At 40.5% G+C, this 20967-nt stretch overlaps 1 protein-coding gene across 1 annotated transcript in view; it reads left to right on the plus strand.

Moving 5' to 3' along the window:
* Positions 1-20260, plus strand: part of CFDP1 (craniofacial development protein 1) — a 154611-nt gene extending 134351 nt beyond the window's left edge. The window contains exon 7 of the mRNA XM_036748422.1: positions 20030-20260. Coding sequence (XP_036604317.1) covers positions 20030-20120 — 91 coding nt within the window. The 3' untranslated portion in view covers positions 20121-20260. The remainder of the gene's footprint in view (positions 1-20029) is intronic.
* The last annotated feature ends 707 nt before the right edge of the window (positions 20261-20967 follow it).

The following is a 20967-nucleotide window of genomic DNA, read 5'->3' on the forward strand; positions in this document are numbered from 1 at the left end:
AGAGGGTTGTGAGATGAGCAGAAGAGAGATCTCACCCAGGATGGCTGTAACCACCTGCTATGTGCTGGGCACCATACTAGGCCTCGTGTGGTACCAAGAAACAAGTAGAGATACAAACAGGGGAAAACCATAAAATCCCTGCCTTCAAGGAGCTTGCCCTCTTCTGGAGGAAAAAACACAGATCATTAAATCCAAAATATAAAGAGGGCATTTTGGTAAGAGAAAGGGGTGGGAATCAGAAGAGGACTGTGTATCACCAAAGCAGTATTCACAGTGGTTGCTATTACTATGAATATGCCGGCATGGTTCTGAATTGCAAAATATAACAGACTCTCCATGTAGAAGACAGAAGGAACATTTATTCAGACACCAGAAAGCCAAATCCCAACACCAGTAAACCTAATCCATCATAGCAACATAGAAGTTAATACACATTATCACAGCAGGGAATAACTCCATCCCAAAGCCTTCCCCCCTGCTCCAGCCTTCCCACAAACAAACACTTACAGTCTTAGCTATCTCCTTGCCTGCGTCCTCTCTTTCCCACCTCTCTAACTGCTCTGACCTCACTTCCTCTCAGTTCTGCTTCACCCTTCCTGCTCCAACATGGGCCTATTAATGGATGGGAAAGATCTTCAAATTAAGCAAAAATACATTAACAATACAGACTGATAATTAAGGGGTACCAGGAAAGGCCTCATGTAGGGTGTGGGCTTGAACTGAGTCTTGAAAGGAGCTAGGAGTGAGAGCGTTCTGGGCATAGGGGACAGCCTTTGCAAAGGCATGGAGGTATTGGATGCCTCTCCCAGCAGCAAGGATTACAAGCCTGTGCCACTACACCCAGCTGACACCGTCTTTCCAGAAGGGTAATGATACAGCTGAACAGGGGAAGGGCCGCCAGAGTGCTCTGTGCTAATCCCCAAAGACAGGGTGACAGGGTGATAGTCAGGGTATTCAGAAATGAGCACCACATGCACATGGCTGGAAGGAACAAAATAGATGCCCAACAGTTGGGGAATGGCTAAATAAATTGTGGTATGTGAGGGTCAAGGAGTCTTCCTGTGCTATTAGAAATGATGAGCACACGAGCACAAACAAGCTGATGCAAAATGAAATAAGCAGAGCCAGAAAACAACACACATGATGACTACAACAAACGCAGAACCATCAGCGACATGAACAGGCTTGGCCCCAGCAGAGGTCTGAGAAGGCTCCTCCCTCCACGCCTGGGGGGAGGAAGGGCCGAATGGGCATGCAGCATTGTACATCATACCAGATCGGTTTTATTGGCATGTTGATTGATTTTAATGCATTTTTTCCCTCTTTTTCTTTCCTTTAAAAAAATTGTTTGTCCTAAGAGATGGCTCTCTGGGAAGGAGATTAGGTGAGGAATATCGAGGCAGTGTAAAGACAAAGGGTATTGCCAAAAAGTCTACTCCACAATGTGGAGATGTTTGGGTCCCCTTGACCTCATTTCCCAAACTCACCCTGCTGCTTTATTGAGCCCCAGGCACTTCCTCCACTTTCCCGGTGTCAAACAGAGAGGAGCTCCTTGGGCAGGCTCCACTATCACTCACCGCCTTAGTATTGACCTTGTTCAGGATGCCAGAGTTAACAGAAGGCTCATAAAAGTAAGGAGCAACGAGTAAAATGTAGGCTGGAAAGAGAAAACGAGATTAGGAGGGACATGGGTGCCATGGAGAGCTCTTTAAGCATTGGAAAACAACCTAACTCAATTAGTGAATGACTAATAAAATAGAGCTTTGATGCTCTGCCTGAAGGATGGTCCCATAGATCTGATTGTCTGTTTCAAATGCAGATTTGATGACCTCCAGGTTCTGCAGCCTTCACCCACCTTCCGTGCCCATTTGCCATCCAGCTTTATAGTCTTTCTCCAACCTTAGCTTGCTCTTAAAGCACTCTAGGAACTACACCTACCAGCGTTTAGAAGGAATCCTCTTATAGATGGGAAAAAGACTTAAATGAGCAGGTGATAGTCATGGCAGAGGAAGGAAAGAAGAAGCCTGTATAAAAATCCAAGTTTGACATGTCAGCACTGCAGGCCTCTTGGTTACAATGAGAATAGTAATAATAGCAGCAGTAAAAACAATTACAAAGTCCTTTACAGTGAGTTTTCTCACCTGATCTCCATTGTGAGGCTGGGAAGACCAACCGAGATGGGGTAGTGAGAGGAAGCAGTACAGCTCTGCTCCCCCAATAGCCACACCAACAACAATCTAAAGAAGTTTTCCGGATGCAGTAATGATAGACAATCGAAGGAGAAACTATAGTGGCTCATCTTTCTAGACCAAGATCACAAATTCTGCCTAAAGGAAAGTGACCAGGGTAGGAACGAGGGTAGGCCAGGATCACAAATTCAGCGTTCAGCTAGGCTAGCAGCTCAGAGCACCCCAGAGAGGACTTTGGACTCAGCCTGATTTAGTGCCCAGATCCCAGCACAGAGCATGTCTTAGACTCATCCCCTACCCAGGAAATCATTGCAAGGGAGTCTTCCAAAGGAGCTAGGATCTCAGTCTCAGCTCCCGGAGCTCTCAGCAAAGTCACCAACACCAGGTTGTCTAGAGCAGATCATTGGAAAACTAAATAAAAAAACCTATTAGGAGTCCAGGTTGCCCGAGAAGAGGAGAGTAACTCTAAAACACCTATAAGCAAAACCTACTATAAATTGTTTTCTTAAATTAGAAGCAAAGCATTTAATGAGTGTCTTGCGCCATTCTCCTAAGCAAGACACTGATGTGCCCCTAGACAAGATTCAGAACAACTTGAATGGCTGGAACCTCAGAGTAGTCAGTAATGGGTCAACATCACCTTATCATGATAGCGTTCCAAGGAACTACTTTCGGTCCTATTCTATTTTACATTTTTAATAGTGGCTTGAATAAAGTCATATTTGGCACATTTATTAGATTTTCACATGACACTGAGTAGGAGGCATAAATAATATATTGACCAACAGAAGTAGGATTCAAAAAAATCTTAACAGCCTGGCATCTAAGGATTAAATTTAATAGAGATGTAAAATCTTGTCCTGGGGTTCATAAATCAATTTCACAAGTATGAGGTGGAGTCGTAACTAGAAACCAATTTGTCTTAAAAAATTGGGTTTCCACATATGGCAATCTCAGAAAGCTATTGTGAAGGCATCATAGTGGGGATTAGAGATGGGATAGTCTAACTCTAGTGGAGTATGTGTTCTGTTCCAGACACCATTTTTTAGGAGGGACATTGAAAGGTCTTAAAATCATAACATATGGAAAAAAAAAAACAGGGGCAGCTAGGTGGCGCAGCGAGTAGAGCACCGGCCCTGAAGTCAGGAGGACCTGTGTTCAAATACGGCCTCAGATACTTGACACACTTACTAGCTGTGGGACCTTGGGCAAGTCACTTAACCCCAATTGCCCTGCCTTCCCCCTGCAAAAAAAAAAAAAAGAATCCTACCATATGAGGGTTGGAAGAAGGAACTGTGGGTACATGACTTGACAAAAGGCATAACAGACATCTTCAGGTTCTTAGAAAGACTGCTACCCGGAAGGGGGAGAGGTCAGAATTAGGAACAGTTACTGGCATTTGCAGAGGGGCCTGATGTGATTAAAATAGCTAAGAGTAAGCCGTCACCAGGGACAAAGAAACACAGTTTCCTGGAGTTGATTCTAGATCTGCCTTTGTTTCCGAGATCTTTTGGTGACTTTAGAACAATTACATAAACTCTGTCTACCTCTGTGTTCTTACTGGTAAAAGAGGCCCTGGGGCCTTAGAACAGAGTTATTTTCATCCAACCATAAGTGTTTTTGAATACTTTGAAAGGAGAACTTGGTCCTTAACTACTGTGTACCATCATATGGTACCTAGAGCATCCATTGTATTTCAGAAAGACAAATCCAGAAACCGTGGTTGTTCACATTTTATTTAGTTAAAATTTTAACAGGTACAGATCCTTGGGGAAACATGGGCAGTGATCATAAGGGACAAGAAAATACAGCCAGATGTGATCTGCCCTGGTGGAAAGAACACTCATGGCAGTGAACGGGGGCATATTGAATTACTGAAAAACAAACATAGTCTTAGCTGCTTTCCCAATCTGTAACCTCAGATGCATTCTTAAGTCTTTCCTTTCCTCAACCTCTCATATCCACTCAGTTTCCAAATCTTGTTGGGAAAGACTCTCACCTATGTCCCCTCCATTCACACAGCCATCGCTTTTAGCGCTTCCTGCTCACCTAGACTAAGATCCTCTTTCTTGGTCTCTCTGCTTTTACTCTCTTCCCTCTCCAGTCCATCCCCACAGAACTGACAGACTAATAATCCTAAGGCACAAGCCTAGCCATGTGATTTCCCGTTGCTTGTAAGATAAAAGACAAACTTCTTAGCCTACCATTTAAGGACTTCCATGATCTGGCTCTCACCAACTTTCCAGCCTAATTTCATACTGTTTCCCTTCAGAAACTCTTTCATTCCAACTCAGCTGGACTACTAACCATTCCCCAGACTGTATCTGCTGCCTGCCACTTCCATGCATACAGAGAAGTTGTTCCTCATCTTTGGAACTCTCTCTGATTTCTGCCTCTTAGAATCACCATCTTTCTTTGAGGCCCCATTTAGTTACCATTTCTTCAATGAAAATAGTCCCTTTTCAGTTTTCCTTGCTCTGCACGTGCCAGTGTGCCTATATCCCACAGCAGAGTCCTGAAGAGCAGGGACTCTTTAATTTTGGATTTTGTGTCCACGTAGTAGGTACTTAAGGCACCAAATTTTTGTCTTATCTTTGTTGTGATTCTGCAGAAGCAGAAAAGCACTTTGTAACACTTAAAATGAGAACTCTTACTTCTCAACTCCTGTCCTGTAAGTGTGAGCCTCAGGAGCAGTTGGAGATTCTGAAGGTACCACTGGTCATTCCTCAGAACAGGCCTCTGTCCAAAAGTAATGTTTTTCCTTCATGCTTGTTCTCACCCACTTCCTGTTACCAACTGCCTTATGCCTAAATTGAAGAGTTTCTCAAAAAGGCTAAAAGGCTACTCATTTTTTCTTGTCCCTTGGAGCTTACCAATCATGATAACATTTACCACGATGGTGGCAATCACAACATGGGACCATCATGTGATAACTGACTAGACTGACATTGCTAAACTTTTATCACACCAACCGGCAGCTGGGAGTTTTGGTTTCTCTAGAATTTAGCAACCTAGACATGAAGGATGTAACTTTGGGGAACCAGCATCCTCATCTGGAAGTCAAATACTAATCAGTAAAGTTGGTACTGTCACTTGGACCAAACCAGCCTCTAACCTGTGGATGGCCACAGCCGAACAGAGTGGACCAGAGACAGGAGAGTGAGGAATCAAACCAAAGGTCAATTTCAAAGTGAGGGAAACGGCTCAAAAGCAAGGAGGCAGATTAGACATATGTCGCCGGCCCCTGCCCCTAATGGGGCTGACCCTTGATTTATGTACCTGTGGCTAGACAGAGTCAAACAGCAACAGTGAGGCCAAGTTGTCTAGTGGCAAAAAGTTCATTCAGAGCAGGGCTTCATGTCTGAGCCTGTTGGTGCTTCCCAAGCTCAGGGACTGTCAGTTCCAGAAGGTGAGCACAAAGGATTATTGTTATGCCAAGCTCAGGGTACAGCTTGCTGGGCCTTAGATCTGGAAAACAGGGTGTCTCCAAATAGTATCTTGATAGTGCTAACACCTGTTCTAAGTATAATGACCTTTGTTTGTGCCAAGGAACCTTGAGTTGCTCTACTTTCTTATTGAAATGTCAGTGTAAGAAGACTGCTCTTTTGTGTAACTCTAGTTCAGTTAAAGTGAATTTTCCCAGAGGTTTTAATCATCAGAAACAAGTCTTTCCAGGAATACTCATGTAGAATGCAGAAGGGTTAGAGGAAGGAATTATTGCAGTAAAGACCGTCCACAAGCTCCTTTGGGTTTGGATGCTAAGGTGTGGTCAAATTGAAGGTTTATGGAGAACAGTGACTACCAAGCAGGTGACGATTTCTTTTGGTTCACAGGGAGGGGAACATAAGAACCAAAGAAAAATTGTTTCTCTCTGAAATTCCTACCTGTGTAACCCAAGACACAACAACAAACTCAGGGAAGATGTAGGAGGTAAAGCAGTAGAGAACAAATAAAATTTAAAGCTCCATTCACTCAACTTCAGACTCTGTGAATGGCATTGTCAGTGGAACAGACTTGGTGTGACCCTCTGTTAGGAAGGTCATGTTACTCCGAAGGGAAGTGCATGAGCTCTGAAGGGGATGAAGGGTCCTTCTGTCAACACCTTTCTTTCTTCCTCAAACCCCCAACTTCAACCAGTATTTGCCGTATCACGTTCATTTAAAATTCATTGTATAAAAAAATTTATAGCAACAGTAACCACACTGATAGTAGCTGGGATTTACCTAGCCCTTTAAAGTTGGCAGAGTCCTTATATGTTGTCTTGTTTGATCACATTATGATTAGCATGAAGGGAACTACTGCGGGAACTTTACTCTGGGCCTAGAATGTTGCTATGACCAGTTATTGTCTTACTAGTTTTTGTGAGGGCAGCCATGTGGCACAGTGAATAGAGCTCTGGGCCTGGAGTCAGGAAGACTCATCTTCCCTGAGTTCAAATCTGGCCTCAGGCATTTGCAAGCTGTGTGATCCTGGGCAAGTCACTTAAACCTGTTTGCCTCAGTTTCCTCATCTGTAAAATGTTCTGGAGAAGGAAATGGGAAACCACTCCAGTATCTATGCCAAGAAAATGCCAAATGGGGTCACAAAGAGTGGGACATACTTGAAACTACTGAAAAATAAAAAAAACTTTATTTTGGCTTAGATCTCAGAAAATCTGGCTTGTTTTTCTTTACTTCAAGATTGTTATTTGGGTTTAGAATTCAGAATAATGTCAGACCCTACTGGATCTGCTCTGATTTTGGATGGAGATGCTAAATAAATCACTTTAGGTCCATAGTTCTAGTTGGCATACTTTATCAAATACAGCCTAGATGAGTAGCCATCTTTTAACTAGGACACATTTATAGTCAGCATCAGTGAGGAAGGAATAGGCACTCTTAGAGATTTCACATTTAGAATCCTTTAGCATTGCACATGTCTGAACTGTCTTGCTGAGTCACTGTTAATAACTGAAACTGTGTGAAATCATCAACATTGAAGACAAATGTAAAATAAACTCTCTCAGTGCGCTTGTCTGTAGTACACTACCTTATAGGGCAACCCACTTATACTTATGCCTTTGAAAACTCTCAAAGCCTGTTTTAAATGGCCAGTGCACATGAGCCAGGCTTACATGTCAGGTTCTCTTCTGAAGCCCATTAAACCCCATCCCATGGAGGAGCTGTTTTGTCTTTCCATTCAGTGGCCACATTTTCCATAGGTTTCCAAGTATACTCTACTTCAAGGTCCTGCACCAAATTGTGAGGCTGCATATGTGTGGTAATGTAGCTGATGGAGGAACCCATAAGCCAGGAATAGAGTCTCTTATGTTAGGCCCATCAGTGCTGTCTGCAGTCTCTGAGTCTGGGACCTCCTTACTCAATAGTGGTTTTGTTTATGGTTGACTCTTGGCACCAAACTGGAACTATCACAAAGATCCCATTAACCACAGCATTTGTTTTCACATAAGTGTCAAGGAGATAAATGAACTCTTTGGGCTGTGGGCACCTCACCCCTGCCTCACTATTTATCTGGGTTGCCCTTTGAAACACCACTCCATTCAAGGGGTTTCTTTGAAGCCTCCTGAGCTAGTTGATGAGACTGGTTTCTCTCTCTACTTGCTGCCTTAATGCCCCTGGGGACATAGGCTTTGCCATTAATATTACCAAGGTCAGCCTGATTTAGCGTCGCTTCTCAAACATGCCTAATGGAGCATCCTAATTTAAGCACCACTTCCTTTTCTTTCAATGAGATCCAGGAATACACACCACAGAGCACTCAAGACCACTTACTCCTACACGTTCCCTATCACCAGACGGGTGGCAGGGAAGTGGTAGGTTGCTCAAAGCATTCTTTTGAAACACACCACTGCATTTCTTTTCCAAGCCACGTATTTTATCTCTGGGTGAATGTAAAAGATGCAATATGGTCCAAAAGGCAGAACAGTAGATTGGAAGTGAGCAGGTCCTTGGTTTGCTGTATAATCTTTTCCCTTTTTTGACTTAATTGACTTAATTTTGACTTAAATTAAGATCATTTCCCTTTTTTCACTTTATTTCCCCATTTATAAAATGGGGACTTTAAAGGGCCACCTCATCATCAAAGACTGAAGTCGATGAAGGATTTTAAAAGGAGAATGAATTCTGGATTTCTAAAAAAAAAACAGTAAAGGGGTCAGAAAACAGATATGAAGTCATACCTCCTGATGAGGGCAGAGTCAGGATAGTAGAGTGCTAGGAAGTAGCGTGTGAGCTCTGGTCCATAAACTCCAAAAAGATCTAGAAAATGTACTAGGCCAAATCCTGATGGGGAAATTCAGAAAGTGTGTCAAGTGGAAGATGAAGTGACTGAGGAAACAAAGGTACAAGCTTCCGAGCACATCGATTTATTAAGCAGTGCATGCTAATTGCATAACAAATCTGGACTAGTTGCTCTCTTCAGCTTTGGCATCGTACTCTGAATACAGGAGGGGACAGATTTTTTTTTTACGTTAAAAACAATAAGATAAGACCAGCTAATTAAAAGGAAACAACCAGGATATAGCATTAGGGAATCTGATTTCTAATTGGAGGAAAGACTAGGGACTTTCCAAGTTGCAAAAGAGAGACTGAACAGGTACAGTTCCCTGAAATCAGAAGAGGAGGCGTCTCACTTTCCCCCAAATGTCTGTGAACGATCAAAGGAACACGCAAATAATAACTAGTGCCAGTTTTCAGATAAGACATATGGGTTGCTTGAGATGTGCAATTGTGAGAAAACTCCTTGCATCACTTTGGATCTGACTGGGTTTCTGGTCAGCATAACCAAAGTCCTTAGTTAAGGGTCTCTGGGAGGTGATCTAGCCTCCCAGCCATGAAGGGCCAGATTAAAATAATGCAACAAAGTCCTCTCAACAGTTCCCACAATTGAATAAAGTTTTTTCACAAGACAGAAATTGGACTAGACCCATAATTGAATAGAAAGGGAACTGAGCTAGCTCCAGAATTGAACCACAAGAGTCACAGGAGTCGGTATGGTTCCTTCAATTCCCGTTACCGCTTGGTATTCTGGTCCCCTCAATTCCCTCAGTTACCCCAGTTCCCCCTTTTGATTTGTGGATCTGTAAGCTAAATCTATAAGGTTTTTCATATATTAATCAGAATTACATAAATCTGGTTGCAGATCAGATTATTTACAGAGCTCACAGTGCACTAATTTTGAGAAGGGAGATTTACACATCACCAAGGTAGCCAAGAAAAACATAAACATAAACACCATGAAACAAAAGGCCAAAGCAATACAGTGATCATCAATATTAACTCACATTAAGTCTCCTTGTATCCTAGTAACTCACTTCAAATGTCATCTAATAACATTTTGAGTCCCAGATGTCTCATGGAGTCATCTGGTCCTTGGATATCTTCTCTTGGACATTCTGGAATAGGCTTTATTCGCAGGGCAACTCTGAAGGAGGCTCTGCTTCACTTTTAGAGATTCCTAGATAATTCTGACAAAATCTGCTGGTAAGAAGAATTAATACAATTTAGTACAGTCTCTTAAATTTGGTTTTCCATCAACTAGTTCATGTTCCAATAACTAGCTCAAACCTGATGAAGCTAATCCTGTTAACAACAGAGATATAAGAATAACATCAAATTAGGAGTCTGTAATTCACCCCAAACTTCAGAGAATTTCAGTCTTTATATGTTACTTGCTGTTTTTATCTTTACTTAAACCCTCTACCTGATATAAGAATCTTTAAAAAAAAATTATGAGGGTCTAACTTGTAAAATGAACTCTTCTGATTTTTTTTGATAATTAAGATTTTTTTATTTTTAGTTTACAACACTCAGTTCCACATAACTTTGAGTTCCAGATTTTCTTCCCCCCGTCCCTCCCCAAGATGGCATGGAATCCGATATATCTTCTACGTATAACTTCACACTGAACTTGTTTACACAATAGTCAAATGGTAAAGAAGAATTATTACCAATGGAATGAATCATGAGAAAGAAGAAACAAAACCAAAAAAAAAAAAACCCAAGACAGAAACAAAAGAGGAAAAAAAAAGGCGAGCATAAAGTGTGCCTCAATCTGCATTCAGACTCCACAATTCTTTCTCTGGATGTAGATAGCTCTCTCCATCATGAGTCCTTTGGAGTTGTCTTTGCATCTTGTATTGCTGAGAAGAGCAAAGTCTGTCAGGGTTAGTCATCACAGAATCCATACATCTGTGGTTGTGTATAATGTTCTCTTGGTTCTGCTCCCCTTGCTCAGCATTATGTCATGTAGGTTTTTCCAGGCTATTGTGAAGTTCGTATCATCCCCATTTCTTATAGCACAGTAGTATTCCATTACCTTCATATACCACAACTTGTTCAGCCATTCCCCAATTGATGGGCATCCCCTTGATTTCCAATTCTTTGCTACTACAAAAAGAGCTGCTATCAATATTTTTGTACCTATGGGTCCTTTTCCCACTTGTGTGATCTCTTTGGGATACAACCCTAGAACTGGTATTGCTGGGTCAAAGGGTATGAACATTTTTATAGCCTTTTGGGCATGGTTCCAAATTGCTCTCCAAAATGGCTGGATCAGTTCACAACTCCACCAGCAATGTAACAATGTTCCAATTTTCCCACATCCTCTCCAGGATTTATGATTTTCCTGTTTTGTCGTTTTAGCCAATCTGACAGGAGAGATGTGGTATCTAAGAGTTGTTTTGATTTGCATTTCTCTAATTAGTAGTGATTTCGAGTAATTTTTCATATGCCTATAGACATCTTTAATTTCTTCCTCTGAAAACTGCCTGTTCACATCCTTTGACCATTTCTCAATTGGGGGATGACTTGTATTCCTATAAATTTGGCTCAGTTTCCTGTATATTTTAGAGATGAGACCTTTATCAGAGATACTAGTTGTAAAGATTTTCTCCCAGTTTTCTGCTTCCCTCCTAATCTTTGTTGCATTGGCTTTTTTTATACCAAAACATTTCAATTTAATATAATCAAAATTATGTATTTTGCATTTTGTAATGCTGTCCATCTCTTGTTGTGTCATGAATTCTTTGTTTTTCCATAAATCTGATAGGTCAACTATTCCTTGCTCTCCCAAATTGTTTATAGTATCAGCCTTTATTCCTAAATCATGAACCCATTTTGACTTTATTTTGGTATATGGTATAATATATTGGTCTGTGCTCAGTTTCTGCCCTACCATTTTCCAATTTTCCCAGCAGTTTTTGTGAAATAGTGAATTCTTAGCCCAGAAGCTGGATTCTTTGGGTTTATTAAAGAGTAGGTTGCTATAGTTGTTGACCACTGCATCTCATGTATCTGTCCTATTCCACTGATCCACCGCTGTGTTTCTGAGCCAGTACCAGGTAGTTTTTATGACTGCTGCTTTGTAGTACAGTGTAATATCTGGTATGGCTAGGCCACCTTCCCTAGCATTTCTTTTCATTAATTCCCTAGATGTTCTAGACCTCTGTTCTTCCAGATGAATTTTGTTATTATTTTATCCAGCTCTGTAAAATAATTTTTGGTAGTTCGATTGGTATGGCACTGAATAGATAAATTAATTTAGGTAAAATTGTCATTTTTATTATATTATCTTGGCCTAACCATGAGCAACTGATATTTTTCCATTTATTTAGATCTGACTTTATTCGCATGAAAAGTGTTTCATAATTATGTTCATATAGGCCCTGGGTTTGTCTTGGCAGATAGACTCCCAAATATTTTATAGTGTCTACAATAACTTTGAATGGAATTCCTCTTTCTATCTCTTGCTTTTGGACTTTGTTAGTGATTTATAGGAATGCTGAGGATTTATGTGGGTTTATTTTACATCCTGCAACTTTGCTAATGTTGTTGATTATTTTAAGTAGTTTTTTACTTGATTCTCTAGGATTCTCTAAGTAAATCATCATATCATCTGCAAAAAGTGATTATTTAGTTTCTTCTTTGTCTATTCTAATTCTTTCAATTTCTTTTTCTTCTCTTATTGCTACAGCTAACATTTCTAGTACTAGATTGAATAGTAGGGGTGATAACGGACATCCTTGTTTCACCCCGATCTTATTGAGAACGCATCTAGTTTATCCCCATTACAAATAACGCTTGTTGATGGTTTTAGATAGATGCTATTTATAATTTTAAGGAAGGCTCCATTTATTCCTATGCTTTCTAGTGTTTTTAATAGGAATGGGTGTTGTATTTTGTCAAAGGCTTTTTCTGCATATATTGAGATGATCATATGGTTTCTGCTAGTTTTGTTGTTGATGTGATCAATTATGCTGATAGTTTTTTTTAATATTGAACCAGCCTTGTATTCCTGGAATAAATCCTACCTGGCTGTAGCGTATTATTCTGGTGATAAGTTGCTGCAATCTTTTTGCTAATATTTTATTTAAAATTTTTGCATCAATATTCATTAGGGAAATTGGTCTGTAATTTTCTTTCTCTGTTTTGACTCTTCCTGATTTAGATATTAGTACCATATTTGTGTCGTAAAAAGAATTTGGTAGGACTCCTTTTTCAGCTAATTTCCCTAATAGTCTATAAAGTATAGGAATTAATTGTTCTTTAAATGTTTGATAAAATTGACATGTAAAACCATCTGGCCCTGGAGATTTATTCCTAGGGAGTTCATTGATGGCTTGCTCAATTTCTTTTTCTGAGATGGGGTTATTTAGGAATTTTACTTCCTCTTCTGTTAACCTGGGTAATTTTTATTTTTGTAACTATTCATCCATATCCCTAAGGTTGTCAAATTTATGGGCATACAATTGGGCAAAATAATTCCTAATTATTGTTTTAATTTTCTCTTCATTGGAGGTGAGTTCACTCTTTTCATTTTTGATACTGATAATTTGATTTTCTTCTTTTTTTTGATCAAATTGACCAAAGGTTTATTAATTTTACTGGTTTTTTCATAAAACCAGCTCTTTGTTTTATTTATTAATTCAATAGGTTTCTTAATTTCAATTTTATTAATCTCTCCTTTGATTTTCAGTATTTCTAATTTGGTATTTAATTGGGGATTTTCAATTTGTTCTTTTTCTAGCTTTTTCAGTTGCATGCCCAATTCATTGATCTCCTTTTTCCTCTATTTTATTCATGTAAGCATTTAGAGATATAAAACTTCCCCGAATTGCTGCTTTTGCTGCATCCCATAAGTTTTTTGGTATGTTGTCTCATTATTGTCATTTTCTTGAATGAAGTTTCTGATTGTTTCTAGATTTGTTCTTTGGCCTACTCATTCTTTAGAATTAGATTATTTAGTTTCCAATTAATTTTTAGCTTATTTTTCCATGGTTCTTTATGAGAAATAATTTTTATTGCATCATGATCTGAAACGGATGCTTTGACTACTTCTGCCTTTCTGCATTAGATTGTGAGATTTTTATGCCCTAATACATGGTCAGTTTTTGAGTATGTGCCATATAACACTGAGAAAAAGTATATTCCTTTTTATCCCCATTCAGTTTTCTCCAGAGGTCTATCATATCTGCCTTTTCTAAAATTCTGTTCACCTACTTAACTTCTTTCTTGTTTATTTTGAGGTTAGATTTATCTAGTTCGGAGAGGGGGAGTTTGAGTCTCTCATTATCATAGTTTTGCTGTCTATTTCTTCCTGTAACTCCCTTAACCTCTCCTCTAGGAATTTGCATGCCATACCACTTGGTATGTATATGTTAAACAATGATATATCTTCATTGTTTATGGTGCCTTTTAGCAGGATGTAGTGTCCTTCCTTATCTCTTTTAATTAGATCTATCTTTACTTTTGCTTTGTCTGAGATTAGGATTGCCACCCTTGCTTTTTTTTACTTTAGCTGATGCAGGATATATTTTACTCCAGCCTTTTACCTTTACCTTGTGTGTGTCCCCCTGTTTCAAATGTGTTTCTTGTAAACAGCATATTGTAGGATTATGGTTTTTAATCCATTCAGCTATCCACTTCCGTTTTATGGGAGAGTTCATCCCATTCACATTCACAGTTATGATTACTATCCGTGTCTTTTTCTCCATCCTATTTCCTCCATTTATGCTTTTATTTCTCCCTTTCCCCTTCCACTCCTCAAGAAAGTTTTGCTTTTGACCGCCACCTTCCTCAGTTTACCGTCCCTCTTGATTCCCCTCCCTTATCTTACCATTTTCCACTTGATACTTCTTTCCTCTCTTCTGACCACCTCCATCCCTTTTTTCCCTCTTTCCTTTCCTACTGTCTGTAGGACAAGTTAGATTTCTATACTTATCAGCTTATGTTATTCCCTTCTTGAACCAAATCCAATGAGAGTAAAGCTCAAATACTGCTCTTCTCCCTCCCTTCTTTCCCTCTACTATAATGTGTTTTTGTGCCTCTTCATTTGATGTAATTTACCCTTTTCTGCTACCTCCTTACCTCTTCTCCCAGAACCCGCCCTTTACATCTCTTAATTATGGTTTTTATCCTTATATCGGTTACATCTCTTAATTATGGTTTTTATCCTTATATCGGTTATTTTATACAGACATCCACAGTCTATGTGCATCCCTTTCAATTATCACAATAACTGTAGTATCCTCAAGATTGATATGTATATGTACATATGTATGTAACATACATAAGATGATATTATCCCATATGAAGATGTAAATAATTTGCCCTTATTGATTGATAAGGTTTGTGGGGGGTTTTTCCCCGTTTACCTTTTTATGTCTCTCTTGAGTTTTGTGTTTGAAGATTGAATTTTCTATTGAGTTTTGGCCTTTTCATCAGAAAGGTCTGGAATTCCCTTATTTTGTTGAATGTCCATCTCCTTGCCTGAAAAATCATGCTCAGTCTTGCTGGGTAGTTGATCCTTGGTTGTAGTCCCAGTTTCTTTGCCCTTCGGAATATCATATTCAAATTTCTCCTGTCCTTTAATGTAGAAGCTGAGAGATCCTGCGTGATCCTGACTATAGTTCCATGATATTTGAACTGTTTCTTTTTGGCCGCTTGCAGTATTTTCTCCTTGACTTTGTAATTCTGAAATTTGGCTATAATATTTCTTGGAGTTTTCAATTTGGGGTCTCTTTCAGGGGGTGATCAATGGATTCTTTCAATGACTATTTTACCCTCTGGTTCTAGGACCTCTGGGCAGTTATCTTTGATAATTTCCTCGAAGATACTGTCAAGGCTTTTTTTCATCGTGGATTTCTGGTAGACCAATAATTCTTAGATTGTCTCTCCTAGATCTATTTTCCAGGTCAGTTGTTTTCCCAATCAGATATTTCACATTTTCTTCTATTTTTTCATTCTTTACATTTTGTTTTACCACTTCTTGATGCCTCATAGAGTCATTAGTTTCCACTTGCTCAATTCTAATTTTTAATGAGTTGTTGTCTTCATTTTGCTTTTGAGCCTCCTTTTCCAATTGGTTGATTTTATTTTTCCAGGTGTCATTTTCTCTGTTTAGATTCTGAATCTCCATAGCCATTTCACCCATCTTATTTCTTAAAGATTTGATTTCATCAGTGTTTTTTTTTCCATTTTTTCTTTTACCTCTCTAATTTGGTTTTTAAAATCCTCCTTTAGCTCTTCCAGTAATGCTTTTTGGGCTTGAGACCAGTTCACATTCTTTTTGAGGTATCAAATGTAGGTATAATATCAATGCTATCCTCTTCCAAATTGGTATTTTGATCACCCCTGTCTGCATAAAATGAATCAGTGGTCCTCAGTTTTTTCATGTTCTTCTTCATGTTGGTTAGCTTTTTCCTGGCTTTACAGTGGATATCTGCTTTTGGGGCTCAGGGATCTCTGTCCCAGGTTTCGAGTTCTGGGCATTGTGAGTCTATTTACTGGCTTTGTGTATTATACCCTTCAGTGTCCTGAGGTGTAGGGGAGGGGTCTGGCTGCCTGATGTCTCCTTTTCCCCTGGAGCTGCTCTCCAGCACTGTTGCTCTTCAGTAATGGTCTCAGCTGTTTGTTGTCTGTGCTGATGTCTGCCACTTCCCCTGGGGGTGCAAGGGTACATCTGGGCTCCTGGTGTTGACCCCTGCTGGCTCTGCCTCCTGGGACTCAGGACCTCCCACTGCTCGGCCACTGAAGCCCCACTTCTGTCTCCTCTGTTCCAGCATTTTTCCTGAGGAATTCTCTGAGTCAGGGTGGGAGGGATTAGAGCTGTTTACATGGCTGTTATGTCTCCTGGAAGTTCAAGACGACAAGTTTCAATCCTTTGGGCTGCAAGCCTCAAGAGTTGATATCTCACAGCCAGAGGCGTTGTGCTGCTGCCTCTTGTCGCTTTGACAGAATCCCATCCTGTGTTGGGAGGCCTCACTCTTCTGATTTTTAATATTATCAAACAAATATTTTTAAAATGGGAAAAATAATTTCACTTTCTTTACAATTATTAATACAATTTTCTATGTAAAATCCTTAATTCAGTTTTGAGAATTTATTAGTAAAAACCTGAATTTTCTTGTTAGTTACATTTGGAAGCCAATCATATACATATGTATATATAGAGAAAAAAATCTAAGACTGTTGCTTTCTCAAAATTTAGTATTCTGTTTAATTAGAAAACATTTACATCACATCTTTGTCTTATTACTTTGTCTAATTCCCCCTTTTGAAAGCTATCATCCCTATATTTGACCACAAATACAGATTAAAATTGTAAGACTTTTTATACTTGCATCCTATTATAGTAATTCAGAGATGTTCCAGTATCAATCTGTTAATTAATAGATTTAGTATTATATTTACAAAACTCCTACTGCTCACTTGCCCTGATTATAGGAACTTGCTATGAAAGAAGAAGGAAGGACATAGTTATAACAGTGTCATATCCCCTTAAGGGCGCAGACTGACTTGACATATACCATATCAGGGGGAAACTCCCTCAGTTCTGTTTGATTCCAGGCATGACCAAAGGGAAACCCACAATTCTGCCCCTCTGACCTAACAGAGCTTTCCAGCTGGCTGAGAGTCTGCCCTTTCTCAGACCCAAACCAGGTCAGGAACTTGTAGAGCTCAGAGCAGTGAGGCAGCAAACAGACTTTGTCCTACATCAGACCGCTTTGAGAGCACTTAAAGCTTGTCACTCTCCAGCCAGTCCCTGAGATCTTGGAATGACACAACACTCAATACACCAAGGAAGCAGTAACAGGCCAGGCCAGCCCAGCCTTCCTTCCTTAACATCAGTTCTGAAATCAGAAGGAAGCTGGAAGAATGGGCAAACAACAAAAGAACCCCACCACACTGAGCTCAAATGGAGGTAAGGATGCTCAAGATACAAATGCAGAAAAAGAGAATGACCCAGAGAAAACCACAGCTTAGGCACAGACTCACCTAGAATTCCTGGGAGAAGTGAAGAAAGAGGATTTTTTTTAAAAAAAGTTTTTAAGTGTTTTTTTTTTTTATAAATAGAATGAGAGCACTTGAGGAAGAAAATGGGAAAGAAATTGGAGCTATGGAAGAAAGAATTGAAAGTGAATTAAGAGTATTTTCTTTATTATGGAGGGTGGTTCTCATGGGAGAGCAGGGAGTGTGGAATTTCCAGGAATGACTGTGTTATTAAAGAGCTATCAATAAAATGAATTCTTAAAGGGGGAGACAACTTTAACTTTATTCACAGTATAACAGAATCATAGCTTTTGTTTGGGAAAGGACCTCTGTCCAGCCTCTTCAATCATACAAGTAATAAAGGTGAGACCCAGGGAGAGTATGCCATTTGCTCAAGGTTGTCCATCTAGTTAGGCAGTGCAGTGGACAGAGCTCTGGGTCTGGAGGCAGGACGACTCATCTTCTGAGTTCAAATCCAGTTTCAGACACTTATTAGCCATGTGACCCTGGGCAAGTCACTTCACCCTGCTTGCCTCAATTTCCTCATCATGTAAAATGAGTTGGAAAAAGAATGGCCAACCATCCCAGTGTGTTTGCCAGGAATATTCCAGACGGACACGACTGAAAGGACCGAACAACAATAAACACATCTAGTCAACAGGCAGAGCTAGAATTTGAACCTTGGTGCTGGGAACAGTGCCCTTCCCCCGTGCCGGGCTCCGTGGGCTTTCCCTGTCTCTCAGAAGATTTTGGAAATGAAAATGAATTAGTTTGCGTTGGGAAAGTACTTTTAAGATTCTCTCAGGAAGCCCTTCCCAGTCCGTCACCATCACCCTGAGCCCCTCACCAACACAAACACACGTCCTTGTTCCTGAGTAAAAGAGCCTTAAAGTTTCGACTGTTATTACCTAAAGTCAAGTCAGATCCCCTTCACAGTCAAGAGTGAGCACTTATTGATCCCCACTATGAAGCCTCTGGCATTCAAGACAGCAGACTTCTGCCCTAAGGGACATCCTTGAGCTGCCCCACCTCACGGAATAAGGATGTCTGCAATATGGTCCCCCAAGAGAAAGATGGAAGCTTGGTCACTGGCAGAGTAGCCCCCCACACCAGGAGTTATGGAAGAGGATCCAGAGTCTTCTGTTGGTAGTCGGTGTAAGTTGTCCTCATCCACAAAATTCCTCTCTGCCCATGAAACAGCCCTGGGAACAGCAACACAATGTGCTTCCATCCCCGTCTCATATCTCATCCTCTCATTCAGTGGGAAAAGAATTTCTTATTTTTCAAAACCAGCCTTTCCCCAGGCTCATAGCAGAGTAGCAACTTGGACCTTGCCGCGATGAAAGTGGCCCAGGGCCAGCTGAGAAGTGCAGGCTCCCTGTTCACTGGCCACTAAGGTTAGGTGATAGCTTGTGCTGTAGGGAAGAGAGCAGGCTTCCTGGCGTAGGCAGGACTTACTTTGTTTAGTTTTATTTCATTTAAGTTTAGTAGCCGTAAATCTGACAGAAAAACAGATGTTAGAGATTGGATTTTACAATGTATCGAACCCAAGGGCGTTACTTCAGTGGAGGAACCTGGGTTACTAAGCGTAGTATAACGTTCTCAACATAAATGTGATGACCTTGTAATAAACGCACATTTTCTTCAGTGGAACAAAGGAAAAATTAGTGAGGTGTTTCAATTACATCTCCCTTTTTCACTGGCAATTTTGCTTTCTCAATAGGTTAATTAGTAGCGTAGCCATCCCCTCCCCCCTTCCTCAGTTAAGCCATGGTACACTTTGCAACAGGGAGCTACATTATAATGCAGCTGTATCTCATTAAGCAGCCAGCCTAGCATTTTGTGTGCACACACGCCTACTTCTTCGCTGTGCCAGCTGCAGTACCAGGATTGCCTTGCCCTCTTTCCTGGAACAATGAAGAAAAACTGTAAGAACGGCCCTGGTTTGGGAAATCAAAATACCCAACCTTTTAGCTGGAGGCAGAGGAGAGGAACACTGGCATTGGACCCATTTCTCTGAAAGGTTGTTAGGGTGTGGACCAACCAGCTGTTTTAGGTTAGCAGGAGCACGTTCTCAAATGTGAAGGAATTTTTGTTGGAGAAGGTGAGGAAAGTAGGAGCTGTGCCTTCCCTTAAAGTCTAATTATAATTAAAGCCAATCTGACTCTAGCGGATTTCTAGACAATTTCACCTCTTGAATTCCACATTCCAGACCAGCTGGACTCCTTGTCCCTGTATAGGACATTTCATTCTACACGTCTGTGACTTTACTCAGTCTTGCAATGCTTCCTCTTGGAATCCCTCCATTCCCTTTTGAAAGTCAGCATAAATGCCACCTCTTAGGTGAGGGTCTTTCCTGATCTCCCGCCAATAGTTAGGGCTCTCTTTGTCCCCTGAAATTATTTTGTCTAGCTTTTACATTTCTGTCTGTATCTCCAGTGTCTGGGACTACTGGGTGCTTAATAAATGCTTATTTATTGTAGAATTGAATTCTAAATCAGATTTTCTCTCATCCAAGTATATAAGACTCCTTGATTATGTTGACAACAACTGTTTCTTATCCCCTTCCAGGTACATTGAAAGGAAAGCTTTTCTGGAACGAGTGGATCACAGGCAGTTTGAAATTGAGCGGGACCTCAGGCTGAGCAAAATGAAGCCTTGATGGTGTTGGAAAGATGCTCTGGCAGTTTAACCCTGCTTACGGTGTGAGCTCAACTTTTGTGTGTCTGTGAAATCTCTCCTGTCCTGCTCACCGACTGTTTCATGGAAAGGATAGTTAAATGTTCTGTTTTCCATGTTGAAGCTCAGTCTGTATATCTTGATCTCACATGGTATCATTTATTTTATTTTTATAAGTTCTTACTGTGGGAAATTGTTCTGGGACTGGTGAAGAGGATGGCACCTTCCTTACAGCAGAGTGTGGTCTCATCCAGCCCAAACACAGTCCAGATCGAACAGTTGGCAGGGATTTTTTCCCAGCTTCATTCTGGCTGTGGTGGAGAGAGGACCCCAACCCTGACAAGGACAGTTAGCCTAGGTTTGCTGGAATCATTGTGACTCTCTTGGAGCATATCCTTTGCCCTGATATCAATTATCAATGCTGAGAAGAAAAGATACAGGCACACTTCTGCTGGCCAAATGCCAGGTCACTGGACAGTTTTGTATTCATCCTTCTCCTGTGTGTTCTCATTCATGTTCTCTCTCTCTCTCTCTCTCACTCTCTTCCTCCCTCTCTCCCACTCTCTCTCTTCCTCCCTCCCTCTCTCTGCCTCTCCATCTCCCTCTCCCTCCCTCCCCCCGCTCTCAACCCTGTCTCCCTCTCTAGGATGGGATTCCTTTTAACATAATGTGAAACTGAATTATGGACATGTTGCTTGACTGAAAATTGTTTTTCCTTTAGTATTTTCCTCTCTCCAAAGTAAAAGCCAATTTTTCTAGACTCCACCCTGCCACCAAATCTCTTGTCACATTCATTTGCCAGAGAATATCCTCAGACTTTCTTTTCCATC

The sequence above is a fragment of the Trichosurus vulpecula genome, chromosome 3 (genome assembly GCF_011100635.1).
Source record: "Trichosurus vulpecula isolate mTriVul1 chromosome 3, mTriVul1.pri, whole genome shotgun sequence".
NCBI classification, from domain to species: domain Eukaryota; kingdom Metazoa; phylum Chordata; class Mammalia; order Diprotodontia; family Phalangeridae; genus Trichosurus; species Trichosurus vulpecula.